Genomic DNA, 21,287 nt, shown 5'->3' on the forward strand with positions numbered 1-21,287 from the left:
AAATCAAGTGACAGAGTGCTGTGACTTGCCAAACATTATAGTGGTTAGTGACACTGCAAGGAATCTCCTGATTCCAGGTTCTGCATCTTTCAAAAGCATCACTTCAACTACAATGAATCTCTTTAAAAAAAAAAAAAACAACTTAAATTTAACAACAAAGTCCTATATGTTCCGTAGATATATGTATTCCTTACAACACAAGAAATTCCGCTTCATTTTAGAAAATTTTAAAGAAGCAGTTGGATGGCTTTCATGTTAATTCATGATTTTATCACTCTATTGGCTAAATCTAAGTGAGATTTTTACTATATTCTATTAGCAAAAGGACACAAAATAACAACAAGTTACCTTCACCATCTGCATACACACATGCAGTTTTAAAAGTACAGAGAAGCTGTCACCTCTCACATTCACATACTGATTTTAAATACCTCTTCTCCGGAAAGCAATTCTACATTGTAAGAGCCAGAACAAAACATATTGTTTCAACCTGACTGAATGATAGGATCCTTTTAGATTCCTCTAATAATACAAAAAGAATACGCTAGATGGAGACACCCATGTGTGTCTGTGGCGAACATCTTAACAAATTTTAAAGATATCTTCATATATGAAAGTTGTTTTCAATCTTAAATATTTTTGCTTAAGTACATTTTACAGATAGTTTCAGCTATCATTATTTTAGCAATTGGATAAGTAGTACGGAAAAACCAATTTCTAAAATATATAAAATAACAAATCGTTTAATCTGAATATAATGGCACCTAATTTACCAATGTGAAAATTACACAGTGAGCCTAGACTTTCAAGCAGGTAAATGAATTAAATTATAGACTGTGTCTGCTACCTAGAAGTTAAATCCTCTTGAAAGTATTTTCAACATCCCAAACTAATATTCTGATTAAGTATCTAAGCAATGAAATAACCACTCCAAACAACACAGTTAATTTTTAATACTAACAGTGTGAAAATGGTTATCTTCTCAGACAGAATTACAAAACCACTGAAGGAATTTATTTCTTTCAATAAGCTAAATATGCCCCATATGCCCAGAAAGGTAGTAAAGATCCTCAAAAATGCCATAGTGGTAAACTCAGTTGGGTAGTGGGATCCTCTTGCTGACAACAGTTACTCAGGGGCACACAGGTCCCAAGAAGAGAGAGGAGAACCAGTTTTATTGTTTGGTTTTTTTTTTAATTTTTTTTTGGAATCTTTGTTTATTTTTGAGAGAGAGAGAGAGAGAGAGAGAGCGAGCGAGAGCGAGCATGAGCGGAGGAGGGGCAGAGAGAGAGAGAGAGAGAGAGAGAGAGAGAGAGAGACAGAGTCCAAAGCAGGCTCCAGGTTCTGAGCTGTCAGCACAGAGCCTGATGCGGGGCTCGAACTCACGAGTGGTGAGATCATGACCTGAGCTGAAGACGGAAGCTCAACCAACTGAGCCACCCAGGTGCCCCAAGGAGAACCAGTTTTAAATGCAAAGAGCAGTAAAAAGAAAACCAACCACAAAGAAATCCAAGGCCCAAATGAATTCAACCAAACATTTAAAGAATACCAACTCTTCACAAACTCTTGTGAAAACAGAAGAAAACACCCACCAACTCTTTCAATGAAGCCAAATATTACCCTGAATTCAAAATGAGACGAAGACATTACAAGAAAACCACAGATCAGTATCAATCAGATACAAAAATCCTCCACAAAATGCTAGCAAACTAACTCCAGAAACACATAAAAAAGATGACCCACACAAAGTGAGATTTATTCCAGGAACACAAGGTTAGTTTAACATCCACATCAATTTATGTAAATAAAATAATAATAATAATTAGAAAATCAGCATTTGCTTCCATCAAGTCCAGAACAAATCTGTCGGTAAAATGAGACCCTCCTTTATGACTGACTTTGCGATTTGCTATGTCATAATTTTTTTTTGCTTATGCTTATCTCTTCAGTTTTACAACATGAAAGTAGCTGTTACTACTCTAACTTAATAATGATAAAAACATAAAAAAGTCAACTACAGTGACATACCATACCAATAAAAGGCATGATCGTCTCAATAAAAGCAAAAAATAAAAATAAAAAGCATTTGACAATATCCAGTACCTCTTTACAATAAAAATACTCAATAAATTGGGTATGGAATTGCCTATGCCTGATAAGAGTATCTGCAAAAAGCCCATTGCTAATGTATTTATTGGTGAAAGACCGAATGCTTTTCCCCTAAGATCAGAAACAAGATGAGGATGTCTACCCTTGCCATTTCTGTTCAACATTACTGGAATGTCTAGACGTGGCAATTAGAGAAGAAAAAGAAATAAAATGGATACAGACTAGAAGGAAAGAAGTTAAGCTGTTTCTATTTGCAAGTGAGAGCATACTGCGTGCAGAAAACTACATGAACAACCACAAAACAAGTAACAAAATGGCAATAAATACATATCTATCAATAATTACTTTGAATGTAAATGGACTAAGCGCTCCAATCAAAAGACACAGTGACAGAGTGGATAAAACAAGACCCATCTATATGATGCCTACAAGAGACTCATTTCAGACCTAAGGACACCTGCAGACTGAAAGTGAGGGGGAAGAAACTTCATGTAAATGGATGTCAAAAAAAAAAAAAAAGAGCTGGATTAGCAATACTTACATTGGACAAAAACAGACCATTTTTTTAAGGTTATTTACTTATTTATGAGAGAGTGTAAGCAAGCGGGAGAGGGGTGGGGAGGTGGGGAGAGAGACACAGAGAGAGAGAGAGAGAGAGAGAGAGAGAGAGAGAGAGAGAGAGAGAGAGAATCCAAAGCAGGCTCTGTCTGCACGGTCAGCACAGAGCCTAATGGCAGAGGTTGAACTCATGAACCGTGAGATCATGACCTGAGCCAAAATCAAGAATCAGACACTTAACTGACTGAGCCACCCAGGCACTCCACAAAAATAGACTTTAAAACAAAGTCTATGAAAAGAGACAAAGAAAGACATCATATAATAATAAAGGGGACAATGCAACAAGACAATATAACAACTGTAAATATATATATGTACCCAACATGAGAGCATCCAAATACACAAAATGATTAATAACAAACATAAAAGAGCTAATTGATAATAACACAGTAATAGTAGCAGATTTTAACACCCACACTCATAGCAATGGATAGATCATCCAAACAGAAAATCAACAAGGAAAACAGCAGCTTTGAATGATACACTGGAATGGATGGATTTAACAGATGTATTCAGAACATTCCATCCTCAAACAGAATAAACATTCTTTTCAAGTGAATGTGGAACATTCTCCAGAACAGATCACATATTAGGCCACATAACAAGCTTCAGCAAATTCAAAAGGATCAAAGTCATACCATACATCTTTTCTGACCAAAATACTATAAATTTAGAGACCAACCACAAGAAAAAACTGATAAGAGCACAAATAAATGGAGGTTAAATAACATGCTACTAAACACTGAATGAGTCAACCAAGAAATCAAAGAAGAAATCAAACAGTACATGGAAATAAATGAAAATGAAACACAACAGCCTGAAACCTGTAGGATGCAGCAAAAGCTGTTCTGAGAGGAAAGTTTACAGCAACACAGGCCTACTTCAAAAGCAAGAAAAATCACAAATAATCTACTCTTACACCTAAAGGAACTAGAAAATGAAGAACAAATACAACCTCAAACGAGCAGAAGTAAGGAAATGACAAAGATTAGAGCAGAAATAAATGATATACAAACTAAAAAACAACAGATCAATGAAACCAGGAGTTGATTTGTTGAAAAAAATCAACAAAATTGATAAAACTCTACCCAGACTCATCAAAAACAAACATACAAACAAAAAACAAAAAACTCAGATAAACAAAATTACCCATGAAAGACAAGAAATAACAACCAACGCCACAGAAATACAAACAATTGTAAGAGAGTATTATGAAAAACTATATGCCAACAAATTGGACAATCTAGAAGAAATGGAAAAATTCCTAGAAACATATAACTTCCCAAAACTGAAGAAACAGGAAATAGAAAATCTGAGCAGACTGATTACCAGCAAGAAGATTGAATCTGTAATCAAAAAACTCCTAACAAACAAAAAGTCCAGGGCCAGAGGGCTCCAGAGACAAATTCTACTAAATATTTAAAGAAGAGTTAAGACCTGTTCTACTCAAACTATTCCAAAAAACAGAAGGAAAATTTCCAAATTCATTTTATAAAGAGAGTATCACTCTGATACCAAAACCAGATAAAGACACCACAAAAAAGGAGAACTATAGGCAAATATCTCTGATAAACACCGATGCAAAAATCCTCAACAAAATACTGGCAAACAGAATCCAACAATACCTTAAAAAAAAAAAAAAAAAAAAATCATTCACCACAATCAAGTGGGGTTTATTCCCAGGATGCAAAGGTGGTTCAATATTTGCAAATCAATCAATGTGATACATCACATCAATAACAGAAAGGATCATCTCAGCAGATGCATAAGAAGTATTTGACAAATTATAACATCCATTCAAGATAAAAGCCCTTAACAAAGTAGGTTTAAATGAAATATACCTCAATATAATAAAGGCCATAAAAGAAAAACCCACAGCTAACATCATACTCAATGGGGAAAAACTGAGAGCTTTCCCCCTAAGGTTAGGAACAAGACAAGGATGTCCACTCTCACCACTTTTATTCAACATAGTACCAGAAGTCATTGCCACAGCAATTAGACAACAGGAAGGAAAAAAAAAAAAGGCATCCAAAGTAAAACTTTCACTATTTGTAGATGACATGATACTACATATAGAAAATGCTAAAGACTCCACCAAAAAACTAGAATAAATGAATTCAGTAAGGTCACAGGATACAAAATCAATGTGCAGGAATCTGCTGCATTTCTACACACTAATAATGAAGCAGCAGAAAGAGAAATTAATACAGTCCCATTTACAATTGCACCAAAAACAATAAGATACCTAGGAATAAACCTAACCAAAGAGGTGAAAGACTTATATTCTGAAAATTATAAAACACTGATGAAAGAAATTGAAGACGACACAAAGAAATGGAAAGACATTCCATGCTCATGGATTGGGAGAACGAGTATTGTTAAAATATCTATACTACCCAAAACAACCTACACATTTAATGCAATCCCTATCAAAATACCAACAGAATTTTTCACAGAACAAAAAAGTCCTAAAATGTATAAGGAACCACAAAAGACCCTGAATAGTCAAAGCCAAGTTTAAAAAAGCAAAGCAAAGTTGGAGGTTTCACAATTCCAGACTTCAGATTATATTACAAAGTGGTAGTGATCAAGATCATATGGTACTGGCACAAAAACAGACACACAGATCAATGGAATAGAAAACCCAGAAACAAACTCACAATTATATGGTCAATTAATCTTCAACAAAGCAGGAAAGAATATCCAATAGGAAAAAGTCCCTTCAACAAATGGCGTTGGGAAAACTGGACAGCTACACACAAAAGGATCACTTTCTTTCACCATATACAAAAATAAATTCAAATGCATTAAAAGGGCGCCTCGGTGGCTCAGTCGGTTAAGCATCTTGACTTTGGCTCAGGTCATGATCTCACGATTTGTGAGTTCGAGCCCCACTTTGGGTGAGCATGAGTCCTGCTCTGGTGAACACAAGCCTGCTTTGGGTGAGCCCTTCTCCCTGTCTCCTAATCTCTCTCTGTCTCTCCCTCATGAGATTCTCTCTCCCTCTCTCTGTCTCTCCCACTTTCTGCCCCTCGCTCACTTGGGCCCCCTCTCTCTTAAAATAAAACAATAACAAAACAAATAAAACAAAACACCCAAAATGGACTAGAGACCTAAATGTGAGAATTGAAACCATAAAAATCCAAGAAGAGATCCAAGCACAGGCAGTAATTTCTCAGACATTGGCCACAGAAACATTTTTCTAGATATGTCTCCTGGGGCAAGGGAAATGAAAGCAAAAATAAACCACTGGGGCTATATCAAAATAAAAGCTTCTGCACAGTGAAGGAAATAACAAAGTGAAAGGCAACCTATGGAATGGGAGGAGATATTTGCAATTCATTAGTATCCAAAATAATAAAGAACTTCTATAACTCAACATTCAAAAAGCAAATAATCCGATTAAAAATGGGCAGAAGACATGAACAGACATTCCTCCAAAGAAGACATCCAGAAGGCCAACAGACATGAAAACAGGGAAATGCAAATCAAAACTACAATGAGATATCTATCACCTCGTGCCTGTCAGAATTGCTAAAACCAACAACACAAGAAACAGCAGGTGTTGGGAGAGGATGTGGAGAAAAAGAAGACTACTTGTACTGTTGGTGGGAATGCAAACTGGTGCAGCCACTCTGGAAAACAGTATGGAGGTTTCTCAAAAAGTTAAAAACAGAACCACCCTATGACCCAGCAATAGCACTACTAGGAATTTATCCAAAGGATACAGGAGTGCTGATTCATAGGGGCACATGTACCCCAATGTTTATAGCAGTGCTTTCAACAACAGCCAAATTATGGAAAGAGCCCAAATGTCCATCGACTGATGAATGGATAAAGAAGATGTGGTTTATATACACAATGGAATATTACTCGGCAATGAGAAGGAATGAAATCCTGCCATTTGCAACAACGTGGATGGAACTGGAGGGTATTACGCTACGTGAAAGAAGTCAGAGAAAGGGAGATACATGTTTTCATTCATATGTGGAACTTGAGAAACTTAACAAAAGACCATGGGGGAAGGGAAGGGGAAAAACAGTTTCAAACAGAGAGGGAGGCAAACCATAGGAGACTCTTAAATACAGTGAACAAACTGAGGGTTAATGGCGGGGGAGGGGGAAATGGGTGATGGTCATTGAGGAGGGCACTTGTCGGGATGAGCGCTGGGTGTCGTATGTAAGTGATGAATCAAGGGAATCTGCCCCTGAAACCAAAAGCATACTGTATACACTGTATGTTAGCTAACTTCACGATAAATTATTTATATCTATATATCTATATCTATATCTATCTATCTATCTATAATAGAACTACCCTATGATCCAGCAATGACACAACTGAGTATTTACCCAGAAAACACTAAAACGCTAATTCAAAGGGATACACACATCCCTATGTTTATAGCAGCATTATCTATAACAGCCAAATCATGGAAGCAGCGCAAGTGTCCATGGATAGATGAATGGATAAAGAAGATACGATACACACATACACATGGAAGAATATTATTCAGCCATTAAAAAGTATGAAATCTTGCCATTTGCAATGGCATGGATGGAGCTAGAGAGTATAATGCTACGTGAAATAAGTCAGTCAGAGAAAGACAAATACTATATGATTTCATTTATATGGAATTTAAGAAACAAAACAAAATGAGCAAAGGAAACAAAGAGAAAGGCAAACCAAAAACCAAACTCTTAACTATAAGGAACAAACTGATGGTTACCAGACAGGAGGTTGGTAGGAGGATGGAGTTAAATAAGTGATGAAGGAGTGCACTTGTGATGAGCACCGGGTGTTGTATGGTGTTGAATCACTATATTGTACCCCTGAAACTAATATAACACTCTATGTCAACTACAATGGAATGCGAAATAGAATAAAAAAAACTTAGAACAAGTTACAAAGTTGTTAAATTTTAAGTATCTTTGTTAACTATGTTGGGACATGTCTAGCAAAAATGTATCATTACTACTTTTATGAGAGTTAGAACAACTCAAGAGTGGAACAATAATAGAGTTCTAACTCTCAACTCTCAAATCATTTAGGACATGCCCTGACTTTGAAAATTTATGTATAGTTAAGATAATAAAAAACACTTGACTCAGGTTTACTTATGGAATTTCCTGTATACTTGACTATATTTCCATCATCATTTTGCAAGAAAGTGGAGTTTAAGGCTACACAACTGGATGTTTCCAAATTGTGTATAAGCATTCATAGTGGCTCCTAGGACCTTGAAACAATAAAGTTATCCATTTCTCGTTAAAATCTAAAACTCACTCTGCTTTATAATGTTTGAAATACAGAGTAGCATCTCTCTCTTCAAAAGCCTGGTTCCAGCATGCAACGCATAGTGGTATTTGTCCTTATTCTGACAGTTTGATTAAAATTTACACAGAGCTAAAGAACTCAAGCTGGAGAAAAGTAATTTCAACAGTTAAAACTACAGTAATTAGTTTCCCAACAGAGTAACTGTACTTACATCAATATCCTCTTGCATAAAAGTTTCTGGATCTTCTCCCATCATGTTGGCTAAATGTCTCTTTCCTATGTTGAACTCTTCAATCTGCTTTTTAATAAAATCCACTGTGTAAGTTTCACGTCTTAAGGCTGCAACATTTTTCTTTGCTGTTACACCTGTGGTGTGTCTTAGCCTTAGTATCTAGCAGAAAATATAAACAAAAAGAAAAAAGATTTTAAAACCAATAATGATCTTGTAGGCCACTGTCTCTAGATAAAACAGGATGTTCAAACAGTTGTCTTTATTACAGTACTCAGTTGGCAAGAGTCTGGAAACAGGTAAAAGGCCTGTTAAGAAAGCTACTAGAAATTGTCCCCCACTCAAAAGCTTGCTTTTTAAAAGCTTCTGCTTACATAGCAGTTTAAACTACTAGCATTTCAACACATTAAAACCCAAAATACTTACAAGTGATATGCCACCTCCTTATCTATGACAAACATCCACATTTGATACTGATTGGTCAAAGACAACTAGTTGTGGTATCTGACACACAGGGAATGAAGAGGAAAATGCCACTCCCTTAAAAAGAGGCAAATGTAGAGGCACCTGAGTGGCTCAGTCAGTTAAGTGTCTGACTCCTGACCTCAGCTCAGGTCACAATCTCAGGGTCCTGAGTACAATCCCTGCATTGGGCTTCTGTGCTGGGTGTGAAGCCTACTTAAAAAAAAAAAAAAAAAAAAAAAAGGCAAATGCACATGCAGGCAGAAACTAGCAAACAGAAGACATGGGAGGGAAGGGACATGCACTTGGGAATTTAGCACACTTAGACTAGTCACCTGGTTCAAGGGTACAAATATAGCCCATCTTTCAATGCCTTAAAACAGTTTAGCTTAGCTGGAGACTCTTCTGCGGCCCTTAGTTTAGGCTGATTCAGTGAAGAGACTGCTTCACTAAACACCAAGATTTATCATTAATTTGGTTCCACAGGCTAACTGTAGAAATAAGGGCTTTCCCCTCCTTTTAAAGTATCGGTAATGGTATCACACTTGCTGCTGTGAATCATTTCATGCTGTGGCACTAAGAATCCCCCCCGCCTCCCCCAAGGCATTAATAGTTCACTTCCAATATGGGTGCTAAAGAACCAGAAAACTGTTTTCAAATGACCGCTCAAATACATTCAGCAGCTGGATGTAACTAGCACAGATACTTCTGGTCCTGGCTCTTCTCAAAACCTTAACCTGTGGTTTTCAACCTTCATCCCAGCCTCAACAGTTTTCAAACACTCTCAAGCAATTCAGATCTTAAGAACTACAATTCTTAGTAACTCATTCACTTCCCTTTTCATCAACATAAAAATCTCTCTTGCACAATACCACCACACCACCACCATCCCTCTCTCATCCATTCCCCAGCCCTCCGAGAAGCAGAGATTCAAATAACTATAATCACTTGTCACTACAGTTATAATAAAAAGTAGAAGAAAAACTACAGGACAAATATCACCGTACCCTATTAAGAGTAAAAATTATGTTCTTAAACTAACAAATCAAAATAGTGATAAAATGGTTTCTTGTCACTCTTTAATGAGTAAGATAGGGCAATTTAAAATTCCATGAAATTTTAGAGTTTATTTTTCCTTAGGGGAGCACAAAGGAGTTTCTCTCTTTATATTATTAGTCAGGAATCCTGAGATGCTTTATAAAGAAAGTATCACTACCAACAAATAAAGACACGACCCAAACTTCTTAAGTACAGTTAGCCTGCCCCTTTGTACACCCTGCCACCTCTCCCCACAGCCAAGTGCCACCAGGACCAAATCCCTGTCTCAGGAGTTTACCATCTTATTATTTTTACTTTTTCCAGGGTTTTGCTTCTGGTTTTTTTTTTTTTTTTTTCTGATTCCATATCTTCTTTGAACACTGGAAGATGTTGCTTCCTATATTCAAAGTGAAGAGAAAATGCCTGTCTATCCCAAGAATCATGGCAAAGGCATGGATTTGGAGGAGAAGATAGCAGTCACTCAGGAGAGGAGATTCTCCCAAATATTCCACTGCCAAAAGGATGATTATGCTGTGGGTTTTGGAAGTCATATGACAAAATGTTTCCGTCCGTAGCTAAAACAACCCATGTGTAATACAGGTGAACCCACTACACTTCCCACCAATCACCAACCACAGCCCGTATGAGAAATGGAAGTCTCCCGGATTCACTAGGAGACTCATTCACTGAAGTAATGAGTTCTACAGGAAGAGTAAGATTAGGGAGGAAAGTGATGAGTTCAATTTGGGGCATGACAGGTTTGAGATGCTTGATGGGCATCTCCAGAGAGATAGGTGTCCGCGAGGCAGATGGCTCTGTGGGTGTGTGCACAGGAAAGATCTGAGCTAGAGATGCTGTCTGTTAATAATCAGCATGGGACATGATGTGACACCATCAATGTAGGGGAAATGCAGGCATTAGTGTTAGAATAAGAAACATCTATTCTACTATGCAAAGAAACAACACAGTATGTGAGAGAAGGCAGGCAGAAAGGTAAGATTACTTATGCCTTACGGCCATTATTTTTATAAAACGGGACGCGAGATGGGTCTGCAGAGTAAGGAGTGACAGGTTTGACGGACTGAATACCTCATATTCAAAGAGCAACAATACAGCAGTTATAAAGGAGGAAGGACAATTAAAGGAAGAAAATTAGAAAAAGAAATTTAAGTACCCCTTTATACTGGATGTGTGCCAGGAATATACGACCAAAGAAACAGTTATGAATCTACATCTATACAACAGCTACAATATTTTCTTTGTCAATTACCTTTTTGTTTCCTATAGATTTCCTTTGTATGTTTCAGTGGAATATTCAATGCACTACTTAGCTCAGGAGAGTTCCATCTTAGGGCAGACTGTACCCTTCAGCATTATAAAGTGTTCCATTCCCAGGCAATACTTTTATTTTTAATTTAATTCTACTAGATCATAATATTGCAACGCTTTCAAAGTTCAATTTGTATTCCCCTGGAATGTCACTGCCAGTACTTTTCATTTAAATTTTGAATAATTTTAGTTTTTTTGACCCAATCTGAGTTTTTAATACATTTAAATGGATTTCATAAATATTCTGTCTCATTTTTCATCTGATTTTATCTTTATTGTTTGTTATGCTTTCATTCCTGTTTTCTTTCTTTTACTAGATGGTCTGTAGATTTTTATATCTGTTTTTTGATCTGGCAATTTGGATATTATAGAGCCTGCCTTTATTTCAGTAGTGATTACCTATGTCTCTGAATAAAATGTTTAAATATATTTCTTCTATCAACTTCAGAAAGTGATACTCATTCAATTCTCACCTATTTATCTTTTCTTTTTCGACCATAAAAATTATGTTTTTCCGTCCTCCAACCGTTATCAGCTTCACTTCTTTCTTACTTTTTGCTCCGCATTCTGTATGATTTTTAAACCTTTATTCCTTGGAGACGTGTGTGTGTGTGTGTGTGTGTGTGTGTTACAGTGTCAACTGTGCAGCCACTCTAAAATTTTAGCTTCTTAAATCACTGATCTATCTTCAAAAATCTTTCCTTAACTATTTAATTGTATCTTCTTGTCTTATCCCCTGTTTCATACAGCTCTCCCTCACCCAACATTTTCAAAATGTCCTTGACAGTGTGAAGGAGTTATAGCAAAAAAATTCTTCCATGTTGCTGAGTAAATATTCTTTGTTTTCTTCATCTCTCTCTCCGATTCGGTTCCTTTTCTTATTTTGTTCTGACAACATTTTAGTATCACCTCAAGCAAAAGAGTTGATTATTGGCTGGAAGACTCATTTTTTCACTTGATCTTCACTTGATCTTGTGTCTGTCTATATTCTTCGAGTTTGTGACAGCTGGCAGCTTTCTTAGTTTTAACATGAGTCTTAAAAGACTGTCAAAAAATTTTATTGTTGTTCATTTAGAAAGAACTTTTTAAAAAAGTCCCTACTTTGTTATTTTTCATAAAAATCTCTTTAGGATCTTTTCAAAGACAAGTGTACTGCCTAAGAATATGACATTCTGGAAATTCATATTTATTAAAGTTACAAAGCCATTACAGCATCAGTACCAGAGTACTGAATATATTTATAAATGTTCTAAGCTATTCTAGCAATGACTCACACAAAAGTATTTACATTCAAAAGAGACCATTATTCATTAGTATAATCCACTAAGTCAGATGAGGCTGAATCTGAATCGACTAGATCTTTAGCTATGAGCAGTCAGAATTCCTGGAGAGAATGTGCTTTGCTACTGGTAAGTACAAATCCCCAACCAAATATTCTATAGGTTCTATTTCCGACTGAAAAGCTGTGGCAGAGAATTTTCCTCACACTCTGTTTTTACGGAATGGTATAGATACAAGTTGACAGATTTGTTTCTTTTTTAAGATAATCAGTGGGTCAGACAACTATAATTTCAATCAAGCAGGTTTGCCAAAGAAGCAGACACATCCTGACAGAGCAGTGATGTCCCAAATTTGGCCAAATGCCAGTGCCACACACTACTCTAATGATACTACGAGAGTATTGAGGAGTTTCCTTTTTGTTCAATTGGATAAAAATGGAACAAAGAAGAATGCACCGCTAATCTGAACAGAAAAGGCAAAAAAAGAAATACTTCGAGGAATAAAAGATAAAGACTGAAGTCAGATTAGAGAAAAGGTGGAAAGAAACAATATAAGGACACCAAGAGAGAAATGAAAGTAACCTTTCTGAATGAGTTTTTATTTTCATCAAGTAGAGGTCTCTGGATGCAAGCAAAAGAAAATATAGTCCTGCTATAGACTAGCAGGACTATAGTTGAAGCAGGCAGCTAAAAAGCAGGAACTCCAATGATCCACAGCACACTCAATGAAGTCTTGGCCATTAAGATAAAATGCTATTCCAATGGTCCTTCTCTCTCTGCTCAAGATCTCAAGGGAGGGACTATCTAATGGGGCTACCTTGGGTCAGATGCCCGAGATGATAGTTCTTCCAGGCTGTATCTAGTGGGGAAGAACTCATTACTCCTGAGAAAATAGGAGTGCCCTGATGAAGGGGAAATGGACACCAGGTTAGACAAACAAGGAAATGTCCTACGCTACTCGAGCAAAATTCACCATTTATATTCACTCCACAAACTTATAGATTTAGAGCCTTAACATATTCACCAAATAAAATATATGCAATTTGTTGGAATCATGATTTAAATAAACCAACTATAAAAGATTATTGTTGGAACAACCAAGCAAATTTGAACATGGAATAGGTAATAGATGATATTAAAAAATTATTGTTCTTTCTGTTAGATATGTGCATAGTGTATGGAAGCTATGTTCTTTTATTTATTTAAGAAACTTTTTTAATGTTTATTTTTGAGAGAGACAGAGAGAGAACGCAAGCAGGGGAGGGGCAGAAAGAATCCAAAGCAAGGGAGAATCCAAGGGAGACAGAATCCAAAGCAGGCTCCAGGCTCTAAGCTGTCAACACAGAGCCCGATGCAGGGCTCGAACCCATGAACCACGAGATCATGACCTGAATTGAAGTCGGGCACTTAACCGACTGAGCCACCCAGGTGCCCCAAGGAAGCTATGCTCTTGAAAAAAAAAATCTACCTGTTAAAAAAAAATCAAGTATATATATATAACAAAAAGCCTGAGATTTACACAAAAACCTACAGGAAGATAAACAGGATTGGTAAAACATTAATAATTGTTGAAGCTGATTGACATATACATGGGTTCCTTACAGTATTTTATTTTTGCAAATGCTTGAATGTGCTTTAATTTTTATAGTAAAATTCTAAAAAGTAAACTATTTTACACGTTCATTGAAGAAATTTAAGGAACTACTATGGGCCAGGCTATACACTGAATTTTAACAGAAATAACCGTCAAGCAGAATTGAGTGGTGTTAAAATGAGAACGTTGCCATACTGAGAAAAGCAAATATGAAACAAGGTAAAAATGCAGTTTTCTTATTTAAGCTACTATCTATCTGGCAAAAAAGAATGTGGCAGGTGTTCACACATATACAAATGTGCATACACACATGTACACATGCACATATCCCTACATGTAAGAACTCCTCACATGTTTAAATTTTGAAAAAATGTTTATTTACTTTTGAGAGAGAGAGAGAGACAGAACATGAGTGGGGGGAGGGGCAGAGAGCGAGGGAGACACAGAATCCGAAGCAGGCTCCAGGCTCCGAGCTGTCAGCACAGAGCCCCACGCGGGGCTCGAACCCACAAACCATGAGATCATGACCTGAGCTGAAGTCAGATGCTTAACCAACTGAGCCACCCAGGTGCCCCTAGAGCTCCTCACGTTTAATTCAAGAAATGATCCATGAGCATCTAGGAGGTGTCTGTGGGCACTGCAGGAAGCATCAGAGTAGGAATACAAAGGTTATGCTATTTTTCTCAAGAGGGTTAAAAAAACCAACTGTAAGGGAAAGACCTAAACACACGAGACATTGAGATAATAAAAAAGAAGTAAATGTGGGTCTTTCACAGTTGTAGGCAGCTTCCAAGACGGCTTCCAGTGATTCTACAGGTTGATATTCATCCTGTTCAATCCCCTCGAATGTGCGCTTGAGTAACTTGCTTCTGACGGATAGAACACTACTAAAGTAATAGAACGTCACCTCTAAGATTAGGTTACAAAAAGATGGTCTTCCCTCTTTTCCCCCCTCTGTTGATCAACTGATGGAAGCCAGATGTGGTGAGCTGCCCTACAGAGGCCCACATGGCAAGAACTGAGGGTGGCCTCCAACCAACAGCCGGCCCAACAGCCTGCCAAGATATAAATCCTGCTAACACCTACAAAGAGTGAGCTGGAAGGTAGATTTCCACCCTCCAGCCTGGAGAGGACTAAAGCCACAGCCAACACCTGGACTGCTGCTTTATGGGAGACTGTGAGCACAAAACCCAGTTAAGCTGTGTGTGGAATCCTGACCCCCAGAAACGACGACATAACAAATGTCTGTTGTTTTAAGCTGCTAAGTTTGGGGGTAACTTGTTACACGGCAATAAATAATGGATTCATCATCCTAATTACAACAATGAAGCACAGTACAAGGAAACTTACTTATTTGCTTTATAAGGACAAAATAGGTGGGAATGATGGTAGCATCTATTATCAGCCTCTCTTTAAGTAAGAAACTACTACATGAGGAAAATGCTACTTTTAATGTCAATATTTTACTTTTAATGTCAATATTTTTCATAATGGAGTAATGAGGAACACACTAAATCTATCCTTTAAAGGACAGGGTGAGATCTCAAAAGAAACAACTTATCCCACCAAGGGGTTTTTATCTCCATTGCTAACAAAATGGGATTTTTAAAAAATTCAAAGTTACCTGGGGAAAAACATAACTAATTTACAGAACTGCATACAGCATTTGATACAAATAAATGCAAGTCGATTTTTAAATCTGTTTGTCGAAGAGTTTTTAAGCAATTTATCAATAAAGTTTATTAAGACCCTACCGTAAACCAACTGGATGCTGCGATAAATACAGGATAAGAACAGATACTTAAGACAAGGACAACAACGTTTTTCCAATAAAACCAAAATCTACAAGGGCCAAGCTCCCAAACTGCCACTGATTGTGCCTGTCATTCTTCGGCAGATAGTCCAATCCCACAAGGGAAGTATATTGGCTCAATAAAAACAGAAAGTGTAAGCACTAAGCGTTTAGTAGAAAATAAAGAGGGCATCTCCTTGACATTTGGCAATACTAGCTTTCAAAATAGAAACTGGGTGGCTCAATCGGTTAAGCATCCGACTCTTGATTTTGGCTCAGATCGTGATCTCACAGTAGCGAGATCGAGCCCTGCGCTGGGGTTCCGTGCCGGCCACGGAGCCTGCTTGGGCTCTCTCTCTCCCTCTGCCCCTTGCCAGCTCGTGCTTGCTCTTGCTCTCTCTCTCTCAAAAATAAATCATAAGTAAAATAAAAAATTGAAATTGGCCTACTGGTTTACTTATTATGAAAGTCACAAATAAATAATACTTCGGGAAACTAAATCAGTATTCTTGTCTTATACTGATAGAGGGTTTAAGAATTCACGGGTAACCTTTGCAGGACACCATGACTGTCAACTGCTTATAATAATGCCGGTGCTACTCTCATTAGCGAAAGATAAAAAAAAAAAAAAAAGAAAAATTCAAGTACTTAGTACAGCAAAACTGACCATAACCTGGGCCCTGCCAAACTTTCCCGTCTCTCACCATTCTTGTAACTACACCAATTGTAACTGCTAGAACCAATTATTTGTTGTTGGCAAGAGTCCACACACTCTGTACACATCTGGCCCCTTCTGTAACCTATTTCATCTTCCTAGAACAGAATACCTCTCTTTTATCATGTAATTCCTCACTGCTCCTGAAGACTCTATCATCTCCTTTGAGAAACTGCCCACCGCACCACTCTACGTGTTACAACTCATTTGCATTAGGCACTGCACATCTGGGCTCTTCTGTATTTACCTCTGCAAATCTCAGTACACTGTATGTAAGTCCTTGATATTCGGGGGATCATAATCTGAAGTTTTGCCATTCACACGCAAGACTCCTTCTTCCACCCCAAATTTGCAGTTGTAGAGAAATTAATACGAAATGCGTATACCACAAGAGTGGTATGCAAGAGGAAGTGTGCTGGTGAGGGTCCCAATTGAGCCCACAGGAATCCTAGTTTAACAAAACTTGTTTCTTTTTCCTTGTGGCATCAGTGCTCCTCAAACTTTTCTGACTGTGACCCACAGTAATAGCTATTTATATCACCACCTCGTCACACTTTTAGATATAAAAAAACTGCAAAAATACCCTGTATGAGATGTATTTATTATTATTCTATCGTTTTATGAAACATGGCCCCTAAGAGAAATACAACTATTAATGTTGGAGACAGAAGTGAAGAAACATTAATATTTAATTAAGACAAACAAATTCTGTGCCAGAAAAAAGCTTCATAAATGTCTTCAACCATATATATATGGTAACAGTAAGGGTCTGACTGGGGTCAGTTAAGTCTTTCAGTTATGTCTGAGTCCTACTTCACGTGGTAAAACATGAGCTGTGATACTATTCACGAATTTGGGGATTTGGCAGTCTCAGGATCATCCCTGGAGAGTGCTATGGGTCAATACTGTCTGGGTAATTATTCGATAATGATTTGTTTACTTCACAGTGCCTGGCTCAAGTAAAGTGCTCAGTAAACATTTGCCATATGGGGGGGAAAAACCTTGAAGAGTGGTCAGGGAGATGAAAATTAAATTTTTCACTCATCTTAATGGAAAACATACCTGATGCCAGTAGAAAAGGGGGCACTCTCATACATGAAAGATAGAGTGTGGATTGCTACAGCCTTCCTGGAAAGCTATGTGGAAATACCTATTAAAATTTAAGATGTATTACACATACTTTGTAACAAGAATCTCACAACTGGAACTCTCTACTACACAATTAAAAGCAACAGTACCAAGAATTATGCCACGATGTTTACTGAACTCTTTATTCGTGGGAAGAAAATGGGAACAAAATAAATGGCCATCAAATATTAACTCTGACACATTCATAATAAAATATTATATAGCAGTTAGATACATAACAGGTGACCTGAAGGAATTTCTACTATATATGTAAGTTGGAGAAGCAAAATGTAGAATGGAATCTACTTTTTTGGAAAGCATGCACGTGCATGGATGTTTGCACGCAATAAAAAGAACATAGAGAAAGACACAGGAGGATACGCATATTCCAGAGTTTGAGGGAGAGAAAGTTAGCATTCTCCCCCAGACACATATTAAGTGTCAGCAAAAAAACATTATATATGCAACAGTCCCTTTTATAGATGACTATGCATACACAGGAAAAATATATTCAAATAAGATGCAGGAAAAAAATAAAAACTTCCAACATATTTTTCACCGAGAAAGTATTAAAAAACAAATGATGGACAAATGAATAGGTGGACTGGTTGATTTACGTTAAAATAGACTATTCTTTTTTTCAAGTTTTTTTTTTTCACGTTTGTTTATTTTTGAGAGAGAGAGAGAGAGAGAGAGAGCGCGCGCGCGCGCGCGCTCAAGCAGGGCAGGGGCAGAGAGAGGAGGACAGAGGATCCAAGGCAGGCTCTGCGCTGACAGAAGCAAGCCCAACGTGGGGCTCGAACTCAGGAACTGGAAGATCATGACTTGAGCTGAAGTGCGAGGCTCAACCAACCGAGACACCCAGGCACCCCTTTCAATAGTTTCTATATCATAATAATTGACTTCTTCACAATACTTGGTACTTCTTTATCACTTTCCCTACTTCATTCACCTGTTTTCCATGACACCACACTGTCTGGTTTTCCCCCTACTTCTCTGGCAGCTCATTCTCAGTCTCTGGGAGGCTCTTCTTCCTTGACTGTTGTCCTTCGGGGCCCTGTACCTCTACTTATTCCAATTCAGTACACCTTTACTAGGTGTTTGAATTCACTCTTAAGGCCTCAATTACCATCTACAAGGTAACAGAGGATTGTAAATCAGTACTCTTCTCGACCTATAAACTTGCCAATCTTTGAGCCTAGTGGAAATCTCCACTTGGACATCCCAATTATAATTGTATAATAAATATAATTCTATCCAAAACTGAACTCGTTTTCTACCCTCTCAAATCTTGTCCCTCCTGTTGGGATCCCATGTCAGTAAATGGCATCATCACTCAACCAGCTGTGAAGCTAGAATCTTGGCTTTTCACTGCCCCCAGGATGAGCGGAAACGTTCAAGTTCTGGGCTCCACCTCTCCAGAGACAAGGTGTCGGGAAAATTAAGAAAACAGAAACTGCACAGATGCAAGGCACTTTTAAAGTCGCTATCAATCCTATCCACTGTGTGACTTTCTCCGTGAAGTCTTCCAGACCACTCACTGTAGGAGTCCAGTTCTCATTCACCGCCTCTGGCGCGGCCCTCCTTCCCACTGGACCGCGGGGAAGGCGGGAGGGACCGTACCCTACTCCACACCTAGGCACAGACTCCCCTTTTCCTGGCAGCCAACTCAAGAAAGGGGGTCGCTCTAGTTCCGTCTGCAGGTAACTTCCTCCCTCACTGCACACCCCGCGAAAACCAGACACAACCCCAAGTGGCCGCTGCAAGCCAATACCCATTCCTCTCTCAACCGCACAACTCTACTAAATACCCAAGACCCTAGGGTCCCCGTCGGCAGGCACGCGAGACGCCAGGGGAAGGTAGCGGCGCCGGCTCCACATCCTCGCGCTACAACGGACCAGTGTTTCCACTTCTCCACTTCTCTCCGGTACCTACCTGCAACTCAGCAGCCGCGGCTTTCCAGACGCCCTGTCTGAGGGCAAGGCTAACCCTACCTCCGAGAAAGAGCCGGTAGGAAACCGCTGCGCCCCAGAACACACAGGGAGCCGCCATCTTGGCTGCTGGAGACCGGGGCTGGAGGGTGAAAGGGCGGGGCCTGGCGGCTGCGCAGGCGCCTGTGGGAGACGGGGGATCCCGAGGGTGTAGGGAAGGAGCAGGGGGCGTGCCCCATGGGGCGGGGCGGCTCGTCGCTGATTGGGTGTGTGAACCCCCCCCCCGAGGGGCGTGTCCGGCTCCACCCCCTGGAGTAGCCAGTTCGTAGTATCCCCTAGTTCTTAGTAGCCCCAAACTGAAAGAGTATTGGCCTCTTTCCGAAAGAGGCCTCTTGGTCTCTTTCACCTGCTGCAGCTGTTGAATTCTGTCGTTGTCTAAGTCTGGGTACGACTTCCATGTGGTTCTTTAACCCACCCTTCCTTCCCTGGCCCAGTGCTGCACCTCTAGCAGGCTCTTCCGGAACGGGAGAACCTGCGCAACCCGCCCGCATCTCCCTCTGCAGTCTGTCTTCACCACGCTCCAACCCGGATCCTGCTCTCCTTGCTCACACAAGAATGGATTTCAGACCTTGGCTCCTATCTATCTTACTAGTAGGGTTTTCCCCTCCTGTATACCTTTCCACGTTTTTCAGGGTCCAGGGTCTCCACCCTCCTGAGCAGCTGCCAAACCACTCTACGTTCCAGGGCACACACTTCTAATTGTATAACGTGCAGACTAAACCATTAACAGGTAAGGATGAAACAGTCTTACCCATCTTTGCACACCACTCCCCATAGTGTTAGTCCTAAGCCTTACTTGCAACCAATCAATTAAATCCACAGTCATGGAATAGAAATGAGTATACCTTGCTTTATGAGACTTGTGTGTTCTTGAGAGTAACTCCCAGGGTGCTTCCTACAAAATGCATTTTAAATAATGCACTAAACTGCTCTGAAAGGACTTCCAAACATTTAGACTTCAAGGATTAGTAAAATTAAAACACAAACATACACACACAAAATCTGAGTTCAGACAGAGTAGTCAAACAAATAAATACACCATAATTTCTTAAAACACATTTTGTCACTAAAAAGGTAGAAATGACATAATCTCAGGGGGGAAATGGGGGGGGTGTTCCTTTAAATGAAATGCATTTCATTGTATTGAAAAGCTCACTCTGTTGTTTTTCTGTTAGTACCTTTTAGGCTAATAACTTCCATCAGAAATTGGCAGAGGTCCGCAAACTAGCGTTTGGGAACCAAAACTTTATAGCTCATTAAAATAGATGCCTTTAAATAGCAATTCCTACACATTGTCACAAAAAATGGTTTTAACTGTGGAAATTTAATTAAGTATAAAACAATCAAATAAGTATGTGAATGCAGAATTTTTACTATTTTTTTTTTTTTTTTTTTTTTACAAAATGACATGTTGGAACATATAAGAACGAAGTAGGTTATGTAATTAAGGTTAGGAATTATGGAGGTTTTCTCTTTTTTTTTTTTTTTTTTGGTCTAAATTCATGTTACAGTCTTTTACTAGATTACAGTAAGGTGAATGTAGTACATTTCCTACCTCTAGGGGCAACACTTGGACTGCTGCCTTGAATTTCCTGCATAACCTTTGAGTTTGGAAAAAATATACCACTAACGGTTGACATTAGGTACATAGTTTGGAGTCAGAAAGAATGATTGGAATCAGGAATGTGCTGATAAACACTTAAAATGAAAGAAAAAGTGTGG

General features: G+C 38.6%; 1 protein-coding gene across 1 annotated transcript in view; it reads right to left on the reverse strand.

Annotated features, from left to right (window-relative positions):
• The window catches only part of MRPS9 (mitochondrial ribosomal protein S9), a 64,723-nt gene extending 45,054 nt beyond the window's left edge, over positions 1–19,669 (reverse strand). Inside the window, exons 1-2 of the mRNA XM_015075535.3 lie at positions 19,510–19,669; positions 8,219–8,398 (exon numbers count right to left, since the gene is read on the reverse strand). Coding sequence (XP_014931021.3) covers positions 8,219–8,398; positions 19,510–19,626 — 297 coding nt within the window. The 5' untranslated portion in view covers positions 19,627–19,669. The remainder of the gene's footprint in view (positions 1–8,218; positions 8,399–19,509) is intronic.
• Positions 19,670–21,287: the final 1,618 nt, after the last annotated feature.

This window comes from Acinonyx jubatus, chromosome A3 (genome assembly GCF_027475565.1).
Source record: "Acinonyx jubatus isolate Ajub_Pintada_27869175 chromosome A3, VMU_Ajub_asm_v1.0, whole genome shotgun sequence".
In the NCBI taxonomy this organism is placed as follows: domain Eukaryota; kingdom Metazoa; phylum Chordata; class Mammalia; order Carnivora; family Felidae; genus Acinonyx; species Acinonyx jubatus.